The sequence below is a fragment of the Musca vetustissima genome, unplaced genomic scaffold (assembly GCF_032173495.1).
Source record: "Musca vetustissima isolate MV318-11 ecotype Yass unplaced genomic scaffold, APGP_CSIRO_Mvet_v1 utg5628, whole genome shotgun sequence".
NCBI classification, from domain to species: Eukaryota; Metazoa; Arthropoda; class Insecta; order Diptera; family Muscidae; genus Musca; species Musca vetustissima.
The window spans coordinates 107,742-127,446 of NW_026877967.1; the positions used below are offsets into that span (position 1 = coordinate 107,742).

General features: G+C 34.8%; 4 protein-coding genes across 4 annotated transcripts; 2 read left to right on the top strand and 2 right to left on the bottom strand.

Moving 5' to 3' along the window:
- Positions 1-1,214: 1,214 nt before the first annotated feature.
- On the bottom strand, positions 1,215-2,375 carry LOC133322716 (uncharacterized). The gene is given in 1 exon segment (XM_061531680.1): positions 1,215-2,375. A coding segment is annotated over 1 exon segment (1,161 nt).
- A 3,097-nt stretch (positions 2,376-5,472) lies between these two features.
- Positions 5,473-9,394, top strand: LOC133322702 (actin-binding protein IPP). The gene is made up of 8 exons (XM_061531667.1): positions 5,473-5,476; positions 6,947-7,201; positions 7,279-7,466; positions 7,526-7,717; positions 7,798-8,146; positions 8,210-8,702; positions 8,765-9,020; positions 9,090-9,394. Exons 2-8 carry the CDS (start codon positions 6,949-6,951, stop codon positions 9,222-9,224), a joined length of 1,866 nt encoding a protein of 621 aa, XP_061387651.1. The 5' UTR covers positions 5,473-5,476; positions 6,947-6,948; the 3' UTR covers positions 9,225-9,394.
- A 1,563-nt stretch (positions 9,395-10,957) lies between these two features.
- LOC133322706 (alpha-ketoglutarate-dependent dioxygenase alkB homolog 4) lies at positions 10,958-11,959 on the top strand. The gene is made up of 2 exons (XM_061531670.1): positions 10,958-11,713; positions 11,776-11,959. Exons 1-2 carry the CDS (start codon positions 10,971-10,973, stop codon positions 11,957-11,959), a joined length of 927 nt encoding a protein of 308 aa, XP_061387654.1. The 5' UTR covers positions 10,958-10,970.
- Positions 11,960-14,131: 2,172 nt separating this feature from the next.
- On the bottom strand, positions 14,132-17,077 carry LOC133322717 (tubulin polyglutamylase TTLL5). Its single transcript, XM_061531681.1, has one exon. The coding sequence runs from the start codon at positions 16,970-16,972 to the stop codon at positions 14,132-14,134; it is 2,841 nt and encodes a 946-aa protein (XP_061387665.1). The 5' UTR covers positions 16,973-17,077.
- Positions 17,078-19,705: the final 2,628 nt, after the last annotated feature.

Sequence of the window (19,705 nt, forward strand, 5' to 3'; positions counted from 1 at the left end):
AACAAGTGTTTGTGTTTATTTGACATTTTTTCAACACAAAACTAAAAACGCGAAGTAGGGAGTATTTTCTCTGGTCCAAATTTCAAAATAAATATAGTCGCCGCGGCTTCAAAGCTTCTCTATACGCTTAGAATAATAAAGAGGTTTTGTCAAGAAAAAAAGATTTGCTATCTGTAAAAATATTAGGTTAGTTGCGTACTACTTTCGCTTATTAATTAAAAAGTGCCAGAATAAAAATTTTATTACACTTGCATTTTCTTGTCCAGTCTTATACATTAGGCGTTGTGACACAAAATGGCATAACGTTTTGTATCCCACGAAATATCTTTAATTGTGAAAATCTTAAAAGATTTCAGCTTCCCATACAAAGAAATATATCTGATTCAAACAAAATAACTTCACTGAATAGTAAAGAAAAACGTTTTGGGTATGTATGATACAATACACTAATATACACTTTCACACAAATGGGCAAAATCGAAAAACTGTAAATCAAATATTTTATTTATGGTGTATCTGATTTCAAGATCAAGTTTTAAAATTATCTGATCGAGTATACGATTTGGGTGCGAACTTTGCTAACAGTGAAAAAATACTCCACTACGTTGTGGGCTATAATGTCAGAATAAATAAAAACATATGCAACAATTCGTTCTGTTCATTTGACATATTTTTAAAATGTTAGTAAAAACGTGAAAAATGAATGGTTCATCTACAAATCACAAAATTCATTCATCAATCTTGTAAAATTCATCTTTAAACAAATGGATTTCAGAATATATTTTTTATATTTTTCAAAACGTCACATACACAGTCACACATTTTCCATACGACTTTGGCATTACAACCCATTTAACTATTTGTTCCGAATACGGAACGAAACTCTGCACAAATTTCCGATTCTGATGTCGAATTCGTACCGAAACCGGAAATTGTGTGAAGTTGCTCAAGAATTCGGAATTCCATATAACTCGGAAAATAATCACTAAAAATCGTTAGAGAATTCGGAAGCTACAATATGAAAAAATTTTAATTTATAAATAGCTATGACCTACCTAAAATAATTGTACCATGATTGGTACCATCTCCACAAATGTTCACAATTTAAAATATGTTTTCGATGTGAATCTTTATCAAACATAAGGATTTATTATTAAAAAAATAATTTCAATATATTTGTTTATAAGTTTTACATGTTAAATAAATGAATCAATTTATATCACTTGTTCGACAATATAATCTGATGAAATATACACACTTGCATCTAATACATTTTCCGTAATATCTTCTTGTCCTATACTCACTAAATTATTTAACTCATCTATTTCGTCTTCCACTTCATTTTTTGGTATAACATCCAATATTGTCATTTTAGGTGGCAATTGAATATGATGTACACGCCGTATGTGATGCCTTAGATTTGTATTGGAGCTTAAGGTTTTTTGACATATAACACATCGATGTTCCGTATGGACTTCTCTAATATGACGATAAAGTTCCGCTGCCATATTAAAGGGTTGCGTACAAAATTTGCATACATGAGATTTTTGTGTGTGAGTTTTTAAAAATTCTAATTTAGCAAATGCTTGTGGACAATACTGACACATGTATATAGCCCGTGAGGTGGGGTTTTCCGTTGCTTTATTATCTAAAAAAGATGTAGATTCCAAATTTGGAAGTTCATTTACGTCCTTCACTTCGACTGCTTTACAGTCTATTGTTAGTAGATTTCGTTTCTCATTGACTTCTCCGGGATTTGTATATGATGATGAGTCGACTGTTTGCAATAGAGTGGGGAAATATTGTGTTACCACATAAGACGAATTAGTGCTTATTTGATAATTGGGGGAAACATTTTTGGGGGGTATGTGCAGAAGTAAGTCTTCGGTGTCTGGCGTGTCAGATTCGTCTTTCTGAATTTCTGTTTCGGGATTTTCATTTGTGCACTCCAAAATAAAATTCGATTCTTCATTTATTTCTTCGGGTGGATCAACATCTAACACATTTTCGGTTTTCTTACAATGGTCATGGTATTCTTGATAGTAAGCACCAAGCTGTGAACTAGCTGTTTTTAATTTCTCATAGAATTTGTAACATATTTTAAATTCCTCCAGGCACTGCATGCAAAGGAGGGGCATAACATCTGAGAGTTCCAGTAGGGCAAGCTGTAAAAAAAACAAACGCATTTTCATTACAACTGCAAATATTATATTTGTGCATCATTTACATACCGTATCACTGAAAATATTGATTAGTTCTATAGCATCTATGAACGTGTCATCCTCACATATTTTCACCTTGTGATTCCATATGTTTACATCACCTTTCTGCAAGCACACACGACAGGATTGTTGCATGTCTGTAAATTCTTCCATTATTGTATAAATTATTAAAAAATCAAACAAACTCTACTTTTGATAAAAACAAAACAATTGATATTTGTAAACAAAACCTGGTACGCATATATAATAGGTAGACAAAAAATATGTCAATGTCAATATTTTCGAATAAGTATACATATGGTCTGTTCCCGTACTTCAATAATCTACTCGATTTTACTATTTTCTTCGATATCATAAAGGAAAAAGTGTTATCGGAGTAAAAAATAGTAGATTCTTGCAGTACGGGAACAGACCAATAATATCGGAAAAAATAGTAAAAATTAGTAGATTCTTGCAGTAGGGAACCAATAGTATTCATATTCAAAACAAAATGTCCAAAATAAAACGGCATTTACATTAGAACTTTTTACCGGGTTAACCTACTTTGTGAGGATTTATTTGACATATATGCAAAGGAATTGACAATTGAAACCCACTGGGTTAACGAAATCCGGTTAAATGTAAACGTACTGTAATAACCTCTAGTTGGTTTAGTTTGTTAAAAAGAATAGAATATTTATTATTTTTAATTAGTTAGCGTGGTTTTACACTGTTGGTGATTGGGATTGGTGTTGAGAGTTTTTTCTCTCCCTCATTGGTGGAGTTGGAAAACATTGCCACAGGTAGGAACAAAAAAGCACGAAAAGATACCTAAAATTCTACTTCAAATGATAATAAATCATAATTATCGAGAAATATTGACTTATATTTATACCAGTTATTTGCATAGATAATATATGTTATAATTTAAGCGTAAATACATTCACGAATAATAAAAACTCTACTTTTTGTTTTGGTACGTTTATATCATTTCGTACCTTTTGTGAACAAAAGGTACGCTTATTACAAAATTAAAAACAGCGCTAATTACTCTCTCAAGAGAGAAAAACTCTCCACACCCATACCAATCACCAACAGTGTAAAACCACGCTCATTTTTGTATTTATTAAGAATCGTATTTTTATTTACATATTTGGTCTGTTCCCGTACTGCAAGAATCTACTCAATTTTACTATTTTCTTCGATATCATATATAAATAAGGTCACCCAGGGGGACCAGCTGGATATCTGCGCCACTCCTTCCATTATGAAAACGTAAACAAAGTCGAAATTTTTGACATTAGACTTGAGAAAAAAACAGCTGTTTTCCGATTTCGTTTGCTACCTTGATGACCTTATTAATAGATCTTTAATAAGTCCTTATTTCGAAACTATAGGTGCGTTCGTTTACTTTTATATTAAAAATTTGAAGGTAAATTCAGTGGGTTCCAGTGGGTTTCAATTGTCAAATCCATTGTATACATGTCAAATAAATCCTCATAGAGTAGGTTAACCCGCTATAAAGCTCTAATGTAGTTTTATTGTCTCATCATGGGACAAACGAATGTCAATATGAATATGACAAATTATGTTTTTAAAAATGACCCAACAGGAAAATAGGGCATGCATAGGAAAATAGGGAAACTTGTTATCGTAGTAAATAATTGTAGATTCTTGCAGGTTCTGGAACAGACCATTAATATTGACCTGTTCCCGTACTGAAAGAATCTACTATTTTTTACTACGATAACAAATTTTCCTTTATGATATCGAAGAAAATAGTAGAATCTAGTAGATTCTTGCAGTACGGGAACAGACCATATGTGTTGCACATATGACAGCTAATGACTCAATTAGAGAAAAGATGTGGAAGCGATAGAAATTAAAATTTGATGTCTTTCAAGTTTATTTTGAAAATATTAAAATTTTCAAAAAATAATTTTTTTTTTTCGCCTACAAAAAGAATCTACATTTTTTCTTTTTTCATAAAAGAAAAAATGATATCGTAGTAAATTGTTGTACATTCTTGGAGGTTCAGGAACAGACCAACAATTTCTTGATAATTTGCTTGTTTGCTTTTATTTTTCTGTGAAATGAAGTTGACACTAGTATTATTATTACAAACATGGTACAATAATAGAAGGTAGGACAGCTTGAGTTGAATAACAAAAATAAAATAAATATACGCAACAAGTAGTTAATGAAATGTTATGATTTCTTTCCAAAATCGACTAGGAAATACCATGAAATATTTGTTTCATCCATAACAAAGTAATTACTTCCAGACTGACGCGTTAAAAACATAATTTTAATTTCTATTAAATTGGAATATATTTCAATTAATTTGGAATTTATTTGACATGGTATTTAAAACAATACACATATACACAAAATATGTATTTTGATTTGATGGAACAAGAAACAAATTGTAATCAGTTGGTACCTTTGTAATAATTATACCATGCTTACAACAACAACATTTCAGGTTGTTGTTGTAACAACATGTCGTTTTGTCATGCATCGTCGGGTTCTGCTTCTTCTACTTCCAAATTCAGGAATGCTGTAACTTCAGCGGGCCGCGTCCAAAGTGAATTCGGCGATAGGTGAGTAGGCTTCGCTGGGCAATTGAAGAGGTGCAACGTGTCGTGTGGTCCTAGTCCACATGCCGGACTGTGTTAGGTATCGAGCCGTCAACTTTTGCTCTTGTTGTTGTTGTATCTCTCGTTGTACAACAACACTTCCTGTTACCTTAAATTGTTATATCATGTTGTGTCGTGTTCTGCCAAAGTGATGTTTGTAGGGTTAACGGTCTAGTGGTAACGATTTTTTCATTTTCCGGTCGATAGGTTTCTCCCACTAATCGATAACTACTTTGTGTGAAGTAAACGAATTATAGATCCCTAACGCAAAAAAATTAGTGAAAATAACAAATCTATCAAAATTTACATTATAAAGAAGTAAAAGTGCGTGAATTTGTGTATTTAAATGATTATTATTGGTATAAAAGTACATAAAATAAGAAATAAATAAAATAAAAAATAAATACATTAAAATAAAATTATAAAAAATTTGATTTATGTGTTTCTATTTTTTCGATACAGATGAATTAACATTCAGCAAATTTATATGGGTAGCAGCAGCAAATGAAACGGATGAGTGAAAAAATTGCTGGCCAATTAAAATTAATTAAAACTAATTAAAAAAGTTAGTGCAACAAAACCAGAGAAGCACCAACCTCTGCAACCTAATTATATAGAAGACTTTTTTTGTAACAAGTAAGTAAACCGCAACTGAGTTTTTGTGTGCTTCGTTGGGGTGTATAGATATTTTGCTAGAGGAAAAGTGTTACAAATACTATTATTGGATTAATGGGTTTCAAAATTTGTTGGATTGAATATACTTTACAAGACCTGGGTCAAATTTGAATGTAATATAAACTTTTATTTCATTTTTTTTAACTATGATTTTAAGATAATAATAATAATAAGGAATTGAAATACTATTATCGACTATTTTTGTTACAGTTTCGAAAACCCACCCAGTTTAGCATTGTGGATTACTATTGGCAGGGTAATTTATTAGTAAATTTTACAAGCAAGAAGGTAGAGGAAAACTATTTGTTAAAACTGATCAAATTTAAATGCCCTACTCCTACTATTTGTACATTTGTTTGTAACATTCTAAAGGATGTAAGACAGATTCATAGTTATTTTTAAGGATATAACTACACTCACTTTCCGAGTCTATTTTTAATGGCATATCGTTTTGTAATGAAAGTACAGGTCAATATTATTATCCAACTGCGATGATATTTTGCATAGCTCATTTGTTCGTCCCCAGGACAATCTCTACTTTAAGTGGTCGGGGTTTTACACTGTTGCTGTTTGGTATTGGTCATGAGAGTTTTTTCTCATTGGTAAATTGAGAGTAATTAAAGTTGCACTATTTTTAACAAAAGGTACGAATTTACGTAAAAGTACCAAAACAAAAAGTATATTTTTTATTATTCGTGAATATATTCACGCTTAAATTATAACATATATTATTTATGCAAATAACTGGTATAAATGTTGGCCAATATTTCTCGATAATTATGATTTATTATCATTTGAAGTAAAATTTTAGGTACATGTTTTCCAACTCTATTCCCAATTTACCAATAGAGAGAGAGAGAGAGAGAGAGAGAGAGAGAGAGAGAGAGAGAGAGAGAAAACTCTCATGACTAATGCCAATCACTTACATTCTAAAACCCCGCTTAATCGGCCAACGTTTGTCATCTCAGCCGATTGTGTAAAAACTGTAGGGCTGTTACAACAACAACAAACACTTAGAAGGTCAGCAATAATTTTCAAAATAACGGTATTGGGGAGATAGCATTTCACAAAGACAATATCATATAAACATATCTTTGAGGCAATATTCTACAGACTCAAAGTTCGATATAACAAGATGATAACTAGAAGCAAAATCTAGGACTTTTAAAATACAGAAATTAAAGCAAAAAAGAGAAATTCAGGACATCGGATACATTTTTGAAAAATTGAGGTACAATTGGTAATGGAATTTTAGAAACATTAGAAAATTTAAAACAAAGTCGAGAGATGATGTAGTGCACCTTAACAGAGGTTCGTTATGATGTCAGCTATAAATAGAAGGTCCAATTGGAAATTTAGTTTTAATACATTCATTTTAACTCCAATATCAGGGACACAATTAATTTACTATACATTTGTTTTGTCTTACAGAAATGCCACCGTTGAAATCGTACTCGCCACAAAACGAATATAATGGTAATGGTAACAATAACTCACCTACCGAAAACACCTCAGGAGCAAGTGGTTCATCAGAAGCTTCAACTTCAAATGTTACCACGCTGAATATTCAACGTTCCAACACTAAATCACCACCATATTGTAATGGACAATATCCGTTTAAGGTATTGTCCAATCTGCAGCAATTACGTTCACAAAAACGATTTTGTGATGTTGATATAGTGGCCGGTAAGTTGGATGAAAATAATAATTCTTATTTACCGAGAATTAAATTCCCAATTTGTATGATATTTTTATCTTTTTAGGTGGAGCAACTTATTATTGCCACCGTGTTATCTTAAGTGCTGCTTCGTGTTATTTTGAAGCTATGTTCCGGCCGGAGTTGGGCTTAAATGAGGTGAATCAAAAAACCGTAGTATTGCATACGATTGATGGTGATATATTAAGTATACTATTGGATTTCATATACACTGGCAGATGTGAAATAACTCAGGTAATTGCAATTTTTTTAAAATCGAAACATATTAATAGGTAATTTTCTTTTCATTGCAGTCCAATGTCCAAGAGTTACTAGCAGCGGCTGATATGTTACAATTACATGAAATTGTTGATGGTTGTTGTGAATATTTATGTCGAGAACTGCATCCCACCAATGCACTTGGAATTTTACGTTTTGCCGAGGCTCATAATTGTGAAGCCTTGGCTAAGAGTGCATTGAACTATGTACATGGCAATTTTCCAGCGGTAAGTTATTTTTTGTTGAAGTAAAATTGCAGAGATTTTTATTCATATTGCAAAATTGGTTTAAAATTATTTTATTTTAGATTGCCCAGGAAGATGAATTCTTGGAGACACCTCAAGCTCTTTTATCGCAATTGCTGTCATCGGAACTTCTACGGGTAGATTCGGAATCTCAAGTATTTCAGGCAGCATTACGTTGGATTAAACACGATGTCACTCAAAGGCGTTGCTTTGTTTTTGATATATTATCATTGGTACGACTGGCCCTGGTACCGGTAAAGGTTATAGACCAAGCCTTAAGAGATTGCCGCGATATGTCAGTGAAAATTGCTTTACGTTCTATATGCAGAGATATAGCATCCAAGCGCGGTCAGCTAGTACCTTTGCGCGTTTGTCCTCGTCAGCTGGCTAAGAAAAACATTTACATTATAGGTAAAGTGATTTTGGAGAATTACAAGTAACAAATTTACAACTATTTTGTTTTTTTAATTTTAGGTGGTTCGCGTAGAGAAGCATCTTCCACCTGGAATCCGGCCGATGATATATTCGATACGGTGGCGAAATTCGATATTTTCCGTAGAGAATGGACGGAAACAGCACCCATGGAAATCGGCCGTATTCTACCCGGCGTGGCTGCATTAAATGGCAAAATATATGTTGTTGGTGGAGAGAGGGGTGCCCAGATTTTAGCTAACGGTGAAGTATACGATCCACAAAACGATTGCTGGTCGCCCATATCGCCAATGATTGTACCACGTTGTGAATTCGGTTTGTGTGCTATGGACAATAGTCTATTGGCTGTGGGTGGTTGGATCGGTGATGATATTGGTGGCTCAATGGAACGTTACGACCCCGATAAGGATGTGTGGGAAATTATTGGAAATTTACCAGAACCACGCTTTAGCATGGGTGTTGTCAGTTTCGAAGGTCTTATCTATATTGTGGGTGGATGTACTATTTCGTCACGTCATCTAAACGATTTAGTTAGGTACGTAACTAATAAATATGATCATGAATCATTTGTAATTATATTTTTGATACAAATATTAGTTACAATCCTGTTACCAAAGAGTGGCAACCTTTAGCTCGTATGCAAGTGGCTCGCTGTCAAATGGGTGTTGCTATATTAGATCGCTATCTATATGTTGTCGGTGGTAACAGCAGCCCACAGGCAGTTTTAAGCTCAGTAGAACGTTACAGTTTCGATGACAACACTTGGTCTACCGTCTGTGCAATGTCTGTGCCTAGAGCTATACCAGCAGTTGCTGCTGCTGATGGTTTATTATATGTGGCGGGAGGAGATCAGGTAAATATCACTATCTGAAATATATTTAAAATATTTCACCATAATCGTGTCTTCTCTGTTTTCTTTTAGCCCTGTGAAGCCACATTCTATCGTGCTCAAGTCACAATTAGCGCCGTAGAATGTTATGACCCGTTGACGGATACTTGGAAAAATTGCCCAGACTTACCACTTAGCCGCTCCGAGGCAGGAGCAGTAGTTGTTTAACCCAAAAACAAAATCTGATAGTATAGAAAATTTATATTGTATTTTTTTCATATTGCGTATTATTTAATATATTATATTCATTAACCGTTAATCTCAAATGCTACTACATATTTAGGTTAAAATAACCAAACTCTCTCTATTTCCATGTATTTCTTTGTAGCCCTTAAGTTTTATATATATATATATATCTATACAAAAATGTTCCATTTTTTTGTCGTCGAAGTGCAAGCCAATCACAAACTAATCCTTTAAAAGGTTCAACAACAAAAACCCCCCAATCATATTGAATGTGAAGATTATTCCAAAACAAAAAATAATTAATAAATAAAAAAACTTGAAATCATACGTATTAATTGATGTAAAATTACTGAAAAAATAAATATATATACATATATTGAAATAATATCTTGAAGACTTTGAAATATAAAAATGTATGCATTGGCACAGCATAGTGGCAAACTATGAGTTGTTTTTGCCATGCGACATTATCGTAAAATGTTATCATAAAAGAAAAAGGTTATGATTTAAAAAAATAGTGCTTAGTTTGGTGGACTGATTAAATTAAAAGTCTAGACTCATGTTTGTATTCGGTAATATTTGAGGGCTCTCCTATTTGTGTTATTTATTGATTTAATGCAGTCCTAGGTCTCCATGATTTTCGTTTTCATTTATTCCATACATAGTAACTCATAACTTGAACAAGTAAACAATTTTAAATTAAACTATACTAACTAAAAAATAAGGTTGGAATACTACAATCGTGATTTTTTTACAAAAACATATTTTTCAAGAACTCAACTCAAGCGTAAATTTTTTCAAGAACTCAAAATATTTTCTGAATGTATCAACACTATCGTAAATTTTTTCAAGGTCCCAACCCAAGCGTGAATTTTTGAAAAATATTTTTTTTATCAGGTTCTCAGACGTGCACGTATTTTTTCAGTCTACCGGTGACATTTTAAAAATAATTTTCCAGGTGTCATGCGTGTTTTTTTTTAAGTATCAAGAACAATTTTTTTTTTTCAATTCAATTCAATTAAATTTTATTTCATAAACGAGAACCTAGCCCAAAGGGCCAAGAGCGATTCCAAAAACTTCATTACATGGACTACTCCAAAAGCTTAAAATTAACAGTATAAGTAGTGTATTTTAAAAATGGGTTTTCCAAGGTCTTAACAAAAGTATTGATTTTTTTAAATGTTTTTACAAGGTCTCAACCTCGATTTTTTAAATATACGTTTTAAAGTTTTCAAGAGAAATGTTTTTTAAAATATTTTGAATATCTCAACACTCGTGTTAACTTTTTAAAAAGGTTGCATATATGCTGTTGCATTCAAAAATATATTTTCTAAACGCTAGAAGAGGGTTAAATCAGTTTGTGCGTGCTATCACTTTATTTGGATTGTTTCGTTCTTACGACATCGTTGTTTCAACCGGCAACTCTGTTGGCAACAGCTGTTTGTTTTCAATTTTTGTTTTGATTTCTCAGATTCGTCCAAATTTCGACTAAGCACCTAAGGTCAAATGAAGTTTGTTTTGATTCTGCTTTATCAGTTACGTTTTAATACCTGCTTCGTCGGCGTTTTAATACAAGAGTTTCTTCTTTTGAAAGCACGCCAAAATCGAAATTTTGTCAAATAAATAGTTTTATTTTTTAATCCGTAAAAACGTACTGATTCGGAATATGAAATTGTAAACTTAAATATTTACTTGTTTTTTCCCTTTTACAGACAACCAAAAAACATAATGAACACAATTCGTCCTTGCGGCTGCAAAGGAGTACGGACTTGTTTAAAATGTGAACAAGATTTCGGCATAGAGAAACCCAATCTAAAGGATGTATTTGAAAAACTGGATGCATGGTCATGGTGTATTAAATGTGAGAAACTTTATCCCGGCTGGAATACCAAAGATGTACAAGAACAACATCCAGAACATATGCAGTCCAGTGGTTTAAATTTGCCAGGTATTGTGGTGCAAACAGATTTTATTTCCCCTGATGAGGGACAAAAAACAATGGACGATTTAGATGCCTTGCCATGGTGTATATCTCAAAGTGGGCGGCGCAAACAAAACTTTGGACCAAAAACAAATTTTAAAAAGAGAAAAGTACAAAACGGTACTTTTCAGGGATTTCCAAAGGTCACAAAATACATCCAGGAAAAATTAAATGCCGTACCGCTGCTTAATGATTTTCAGACTATAGAACAATGTTCTTTGGAATATGATCCCACTAAGGGAGCATCAATTGATCCCCATATAGATGATTGTTGGATTTGGGGAGAACGAGTGGTAACTGTAAATTGTCTGGGTGATTCTGTGCTAACATTGAATTTGTACAAAGATTGTTTGGACAAACCTTTAAAAAATATTCCAAAATACAATTTAGAGTTGGTGCCAATATATGAACATCAACTCTTGGAACCGCTAATGGATAGAGAGAAATTGAAAATATTTGAAAATAAAATAATAAGAATACCAATGCCATGGTAAGATTATATATGTGCGGAGTTTGAAATCATTGTTCGATTCTAATATGTATTATTTTCAGTTTGTCTTTGATTGTTTTATATGGACCCGCCCGATACCAATTTGAACATTCAGTTCTGCGCGAAGACATTCAGGAGAGAAGAGTTTGCCTGGCCTATAGAGAATTTACACCAATGTATTTAGAAGGTGGACAATCACACGATAAAGGTGTTGAGATATTAAGGAATTCTAAAAATTGTTGGTAGCCAATAACAAATAAATTAATAATAGTCTATCATTGAAAATCCAGCCAGAAGACTTTGTTGATAAATGCAGCTCAGACTGCGGTCTCGGATGTTCGAGTAGCAGTCAGGAAGGATTGTGGGGAGGTTGTATTGGGAAGACGAAAGATGAACTTATTGATAACTTTTCACAGAAACCTTTAGGGTCTTTTGATGGACAAAAGATCGTTCGTCTTTACGAAGAGACACGAGAAAATTATACAACAAAGCAAATAAATCTAAACTTAGTAAAGATTGGGATACTTATAGTGAGTTTTTAATATGTACAAAAGTGAAATCGAGATTCTTGGATATTCTTCTTGGATATATGGAATTAATGAAGCGTTAAGATTTCGGAAAATATCAAAGAGACCAAAATCCATCGGTAGTATAAAAAAATGAGGGCACGTGGACTAATTCTGGCTTAGAGACACAAGCTATTTAAAACTGGTATGGGCGATTAACACTTTTCCACCATATAATTCTCCTGGACCAGATGGTATAATAACTGCATGGTTGTAGAATAACACTGAGAAAGATTTGCAGGGCAGTTCTAAGTTTATCATTCACACCAAGTCTGTGGAAAAAATATAAAATTTACCTTCATACTCAAGGCGTGGAAAACTGGCCTCAATTTTCCGGCAATATAACTGGACTTAAATAAAATTAGCAAATCTCAGAACGCCTACATCCAAGGCAAGTCTGTACATACTTCTTTACATGAAGTAGTTAGGCACATGAAGTAGTTAGGCATATTGAGAGAAATTTGGAGAACTCCAACTTCACGTCGACGCCTTTTCTCGGTATAGAGAGAGCTTTCAACAACGTAAAGTTAGAATCAATGCACTCTGCTCTCATTAATACGGGAATATTTTCTATCCTGGTGGGTTGGACTGATATTAAGCTGAAAAGCAGGATAGTCAATGATTTGGCTTCTATTGATAAACGAGATTCTTGTTAATTTTGACCAATTCCGAACAAAAGTAGTGGTTTATGCCGATGATGTAGTGTTGATTAGCGGAAAATATTGGATGACACTGGATGACCTGAACTTAGAAACTTTGGGAAAATGGGGAATCTAGGTATAGAACCTCGAAATCTATATGGGCAGTAATTTCTAAGCGTATGGTGGGTGAAGTATTGCAGTCTATGTGAAGATGAAGAGAAAGCAAAAACTACGCTAACCTTTTGCCCCAAATTAGTCCCCAAAATCATTTGCAGCTTTGCTAGAATGGTTTAAATAACAATATTTAACATACTACCCCTTTTAAAGATGATCACCTAACTTATTATTGAAAAAATAAGTATTTAAAGATTGGATCTTTAATGATGCAATAAATTAAATAGAATTGGGTTAGGAAGACATCGAAATGTTCTTATGAAGAAAGTTATAATGGAAATTTAGCGTCTGTTGAAGGCAGTCGTAATATTTGATTTGCCAGATGAGCGAGGATTTTTGTCAGATGTGCGAGGGGATCAACTAGCTAAGAAGCATGCATGCACAAACCTTTTCAGCAGTCCATGGTTGAGTAAGATTATTGAGTTGATAATTGAAATTCAAGTCTATTTCTACTTACCACATTAGATATCAAGGAATAAAATTCAAAATAACAACAACTGAAGTATTCTTTTAAGCAAAATATTCGCAAATAGATGAACTTTTATTACGACATTTTTAAAAAAATAAATATATTTTGTTTCTTCTTCTTAATCATCATCATCTTTGTGTGTTTACAATACAATTAGCTAAAGATATTTTGTTTTTTATTAGTTAAGAATTCAAAAAAGGACTAGTGTCATTATTATTAATATTAGGTTTTTTGGAAATTTCATTTAAAAATCTTTTACTTACATTTATTATTTTTTTAAAAAAATATATATGGAATAGCTAAAAATGTGTGTGCTTAACTTAGAATTTATTTATTTTTTTTATTATTAATTAATTTAATTTAAGATAAGATTCATTGTAGGCATTTAATTCATCACTTACGAGCGAGCGGCCTCAAGCATAATCGATTTCCCGTGTATCACATGACACCTGAAGGTTTTTGTGTGTGTGTTTGTGTTTAAATTTTAGTAAAGCTTTTTTATCATGCCAAGTGAAATAGCTCACTAGCTGGGTTTTGGGGATTTGGTTCTAGGATAAGGGATGTCTTATTACTTCTTAATTTGATCCTTTCTGCTGTTGCTATTAGTGGTTGTTGCCACTTCCTTTTCACCAGTGGCGGACGGCCGATAATAAGCATCCGTCTTGTTGAAATCTCGTGCTCCCGAACCACACAAAACCATAGCAGGCAAAGCTTTCAGGAAACCATGCAGACCCGAGGGTATGGGTGGAGTAGCTGGAACAGATAGACCACATCTGTTGTAGAGATATGGCATAGTACCCGTAATATTAGTGTGGAGACCCAAAACAGCTTCCAAATCTGCTTCCTGGGCCTGCGATAAGAATTCGAGGAATAGACTAGTTGGAATCATAGCAATGTGATCAAAAGAATCCACATAGGCTTCGGTGTCCCTATTATATTGTTCAAGGAAATCGCCAAGCAATTTGGCCACCATGGCAGAACGAGCTTTACTCACAGCTCCAAAATTTTGAGGATTTCTAAAATATACCGGTGCTTTGACTGCACCTCCCACGCGATTAAGGAATTTCAAAATGATCTTTTCGTGACTATCTTTGGGTTCCAGTACGAGACGGCGTAATATTGCCTCCAAATAAGTGCTGAAGCTTTGACGGGCCTGCAGCTGAGTAAGCTCCGAACCATTCTGTATCAATTTCAGCACTTGTTTTCGCAAACGTTTACCCTCCTCTTCACACTTGGGTTCAATGCGTTTCGTATCGAAATATATGGGCGTTGCTGTTTCCAAAGCACGTTCGTATTGACCCATACGTTCCTCAAAGGAATTGCCCTCCTTAATATCACCATTCTGCTTTCCAGCGTATAATTGCTGATACAAAAGTTGATTGTAATTGTGTTGCGACAGGGTTGATTGAAAGGTTTGACCTTGTAATACGGGTGTTGACATTGGTATACCCGTTGTGGAATCGAGGAAATTACCATACCTTGACATGCTATCTTCCGTAGGGAATATGCGTACAAATCCTCCCCGACGAGCATTCTGGAAACGAGCATTGCGAATTATACGCTGTTCTTCCAGAGTCAAATTTTTACAAGCCGATGCACTGACAGAAGAACGCTTAGCACCTCCCACGCCAGACCCAGCTCCTGTTGGTTCAGCTGAATTAGTACGTCGGCTGTGCGAAACGCTTCGGAATCGTGTCCATCGGCTATCATAGTGGGCTCGCATTGCCGGACTGTAGGCTGGAATTCCTACACAGGTTAAGAGATCGGTTATGAGACATGATTTGACCTTGGCATCCAGCGGACTATCTACACCCATAGACGGTGATAAATTCACCTCCAAAAGCCACGGTTTCAACGTATCATCGATGAGTATATCAAAACCATACAGCTCAAAGCAATTGTTCCCGTTCGGCACAAACATGCGACATGCCGATATAATGGATTGGGCACATGAGAATATCGATTTGATGATTAAATCTTCTATATTGGCCATTAACATATGAGTATCACAACCTTGAGATTTCAAATGCCTCAATAGCGCCGACAAAGTCCATTTGTGGCCCACGTCCTCCTCATGGGCATCACTGGACTTGATGTAGTCGGTGTGGTATTTATTAATACTGTAATTGCACAGATGCATACAAGGGTTCCATAGATTGTCAGCGTCCAAGTCATACTTGACAGTGGCCAACCTAACCAGACCTTCTTCGTATAGATATATTATGAGTGGGTCAAAGGATGTGACCAACACATATACACGCAAATCGCATTTATGACCATCAATACATAATGGATCAGCTACATATTTGGATACTAAAACCTGTTCATCCTGGGGTATTTGGTCGGGCGAGTTGACAATGAATATGCCACGACCACGGCTGGACGCGGCCGGTTTTACTATCCACGGACCGCGACACTTGTTGTGAGCCGTCACCAGATCCTTATACTCCAAAGGCAATAAGAATGATTGTGGCACTATATCAAAGTGTTTCATGCCTCGCAGATGTTGCATACGTTCGATGTTCTTGTAGAGACGATCTTTGCGTGTCAGCTCGTACGAACGTGGGAAATGATTGACCCTTTGATATGGGGATAGATTTCTTAACATATCAGGTTTCATGTGTATTCCAGTCCATAGAATGCTAAATGAATCGTCGTCCTCAGCTTCGGTAAGGCCATGTCTAGCGAATATTTTACGCAGTAACTTTGTTTCGGTTTGAAGAAATTTATAGGTCATCTTGAGGTTTGTGGCAGGCATATCCAGGGCGGCAGGAGTGTGATCGACCTCACCATCGTTATCGTGCTCATGTTCCTGTTCGTTATCATTGTCAAGTTCGGTTTCCGTCGTTTGGGGGACATTCTTTCGCGGTCTGTCATCAAAAGACCTCTTACCCGACACCTCCTTTTCATTGTCTTCCGAATCATTGCCATCACTGGATATGGAATTATCACTAGATGACATAGAATCCCATAATTTTTTGTCTAAGTGCTTTGGTATTGAGACAACACATCGTTTCTGTTTGCTAATTGGGGAGCTACGATTGCTTGATCCGATTCTTCGTTGTTGTAATTCGTTAGAATTGTTACGTTCGACCTTGCCACTGCTGGAGCTAAGGCTAGATGTGGATTTGCTTTTGGCGTTTTCTTTCCTCAATGTTGTTACATTCTTTTCCGGCGATGTTTCCCGTTCCTCTTCGTCCCCTTTAACACATACTCCGCTCGAACTAGAACGACTTACATGTTGTTGCTGTGGTCGGGAATTTAAAACCGTTGTTCGAAACACCAGAACGGCATCTTTCGAACCCAATCCGCCACTAGTAATCCATTCGTCGTCGGCTGGCTTTTCGAAACGTCGATTGCCTGCCGTAGTGGTTCCATTGTTGTTGGGACGGGCATCAGTTGTGGGCATAATGAATTTTCCAGCACTCTTGAGGCTGACAGCTCACTGGTACATTGCTCGGACGAACAACAACTTCGGACGTATTGCGTAATTTCTACACCACTTCGGTTAACTCTTTACTGACCGAACTGACTTCCGTTTAATAATTTCAGTTAATGATTCATCCAATGATTCCAGCAAGTCGATGACAACATATATTCTTCCTCTGTCGCCTAGTCGCCTTGACATGTTCTGTAATAGCCTTAGGGGTGTGGGTATGAAATCGTCGTCATTGCCCTTGTCGCCTGGTTCGTTCGCTGCTGCTGCCTCTTCTACTTCTGAAATTAATTTGATCACAGAAATGGAATTTTGATTGTAGTTCGCAGTAAAAAAAATAATTTTTGATAAAAATTAATAACGCGAATTCGTGATGGCCAAAACGGTTTAATAATATTTTCGAAGGAAAAAAACTATCACATAAAATTTTCGTTTTATTTCCTTGTGGCAAAACACAACGCGGCGCACCACAGCAAGCTCAAAGGGAATATAAAACAGAAAAATTAAAAAAATCACAAACAATTTTGAGGGTTGCTCGCTCGTCGTCAGTTGTGGTGTTGTTTCCGAAGCTAATAAAATATTCCTACTGACTGCCGCCTGTCGCCTGAGTACAATGGCTAGAAGAAATCCATGTCCTTAAAATAGCAGGTTCACATTTCTCGCGTGCGCACAACTCTTCATACATTCTCTTGGTGTGTCTATGTTTAGCTCTTATACTCGAACCAACCAACCAAGTGCAGTACAACTTCCGAAGTTTGAGTGGAAATTCTGTTATCATTCAGTCCGTTAGTTGGTTCACCATGCGTCGTCAGTTGCATTGTTTACATTATAGTTAGCTAATGGTGGTGGGTTATGATGGCTAAGGGATGGGGGGAGTCTACAGACAAGAGAGTGTGGTGCGGCGGATATAGATGTCAATGTTATTTTCCAATAACACAAACAAATAGTAGCTGCTATATGATTTTTCTTCTTCTGTTTCATTTTGAGCAGAGCATTTAGTGAACGTGTAAACAAATCGATTAAGGTTGGGTTGCTGTGACTGTTTGTCTGTCTGTCGTTCCCTCGGTCGATTTGTGTGTGATGATGCGAGCGTGTGTGCTTAGCTTTTTGGGATTTTTGCTTCTTAGTCACGTCCAATTGGAGAAAATCTATTAGATGCTGTTAATAGTTGTATGCTTATCGGCAATAACGCAGACCTCTCTAATGGCAATGACTAGGCGCTTCACAACAAAAGTGACCAGAATCTGCGAACCGCATATGCAAATTCGAAAGTATTTCAATTGATTTGTATTTTCAAAGGTATTTTTGTTGAATATTGAACTATGCACAGTGGTACAGAATTATTATATATGTGTTTTTTGTGGATACAATTATTTTAGTATCCTCCGAAACGAATATAGTATATGTGTTATAGTTTCGAATAAGCAGAAATCTTAGATAATGATGACATTAATATCTACCCTATAACATATTAACCGATTCTAAGCGAATGTTTATATTTAGAAGCAATAACTTATTCCCGCTAACATGACACCGTTTTTTAACTTTGAAACTATTTTCTGCTCAAAATGGAAATTATAAAAAAAACCTTTGCCTTTTAGTTTATAGTCTGATGAGTAACACTTCCTATTATTTACATTAAATGACACAAAAACAATTCGCCGAGGAATAAAAACGGAACGTAAAGACAACAATTATTTTTCAAAAATAAAATAGAACTTGTACCGTATGTTCCGATGACTGTTACGGCAATAACGCAGACCGGAATGCGTTCGTAAAAAAGTATAGTCGAATAGCCAATTTGACTAGTGGTTTTTGGAACACCTTTCACGTATGAGACACAAAATATAAATAAAACCGAAACTCATACCTCTATAGCAGCTACCGAATGAAGAACTAAACAATCAACTGGATGTACAAACATTAAAAAAATGACAACAACAATAGTACAATAAATATAATATATTCATATATTGACATGAATTCGTATGTTTGGTTATTAAAAAGAAGAATTTTCGTTTTACTTATTTGTGGACACCCTTTTTTGTTTGTATGTTGCTTTTATTTGTTTAAAAAGTTTTATTGTTATGGGAAATACAGTGGCACATAAATATAAAATATAAAGGTGTGTGGTGTTTGTTGAGAGTACCGCATTTGATATTAGGATAGGTACACTAGGTTACATAATTAAACAAGTAAGTAAGTGTAAGCGTACCAACATCGAAGTCATTACCAAGGAATAAATAAAAATGACAGTAAACCTATTTGAATTGAGCAAGGTAAAAATAAATTTCCCCGACATAAACATAGCATTTGATATGGATTGCGATGAATTTGTCAATTTTTCTAAATTTCCATGTCGAATTAGGATAAGATTTTCACAGACACACATCTGTAGTCAGTCTAGTATAAATTGAGTGAATAATCAAACAGCGAATAATATTGAGGGTTCAGACCTGTAAACTGAAATTTCCTGTACATAGATTGGAGTTTGTTTAGGCTATCAATTCCAATTGGTTAACTTGTGTCGTATTAAGAGATTAAACACTTGGTTGCAGATTTGAACAATTTTTATCATAAGCAGGACATATCGACGCCTTCGAAGAATAGTATGCTAAGTCTGAAAAGTGAGTTTTTCAGCAGAAGCTCTCAAAGTATGGAAGTTTCTTAAATCTTACGTGCCATGCTAAGTACATTTTTGCTTAT

What these genes read in the sequence shown, in the direction of transcription:
- LOC133322706 (XM_061531670.1), top strand. Translation starts at nt 10,971, where the DNA reads ATGAACACAATTCGTCCTTGCGGCTGCAAAGGAGTACGGACTTGTTTA. An exon ending in ATAAGAATACCAATGCCATG is followed by an intron (nt 11,714 to 11,775) that starts GTAAGATTATAT and finishes TATTATTTTCAG; the next exon opens with TTTGTCTTTGATTGTTTTAT.
- LOC133322717 (XM_061531681.1), bottom strand. Translation starts at nt 16,972, where the DNA reads ATGCCCACAACTGATGCCCGTCCCAACAACAATGGAACCACTACGGCA.
- LOC133322702 (XM_061531667.1), top strand. Translation starts at nt 6,949, where the DNA reads ATGCCACCGTTGAAATCGTACTCGCCACAAAACGAATATAATGGTAAT. An exon ending in TGATGTTGATATAGTGGCCG is followed by an intron (nt 7,202 to 7,278) that starts GTAAGTTGGATG and finishes TTATCTTTTTAG; the next exon opens with GTGGAGCAACTTATTATTGC. An exon ending in CATCTAAACGATTTAGTTAG is followed by an intron (nt 8,703 to 8,764) that starts GTACGTAACTAA and finishes TACAAATATTAG; the next exon opens with TTACAATCCTGTTACCAAAG.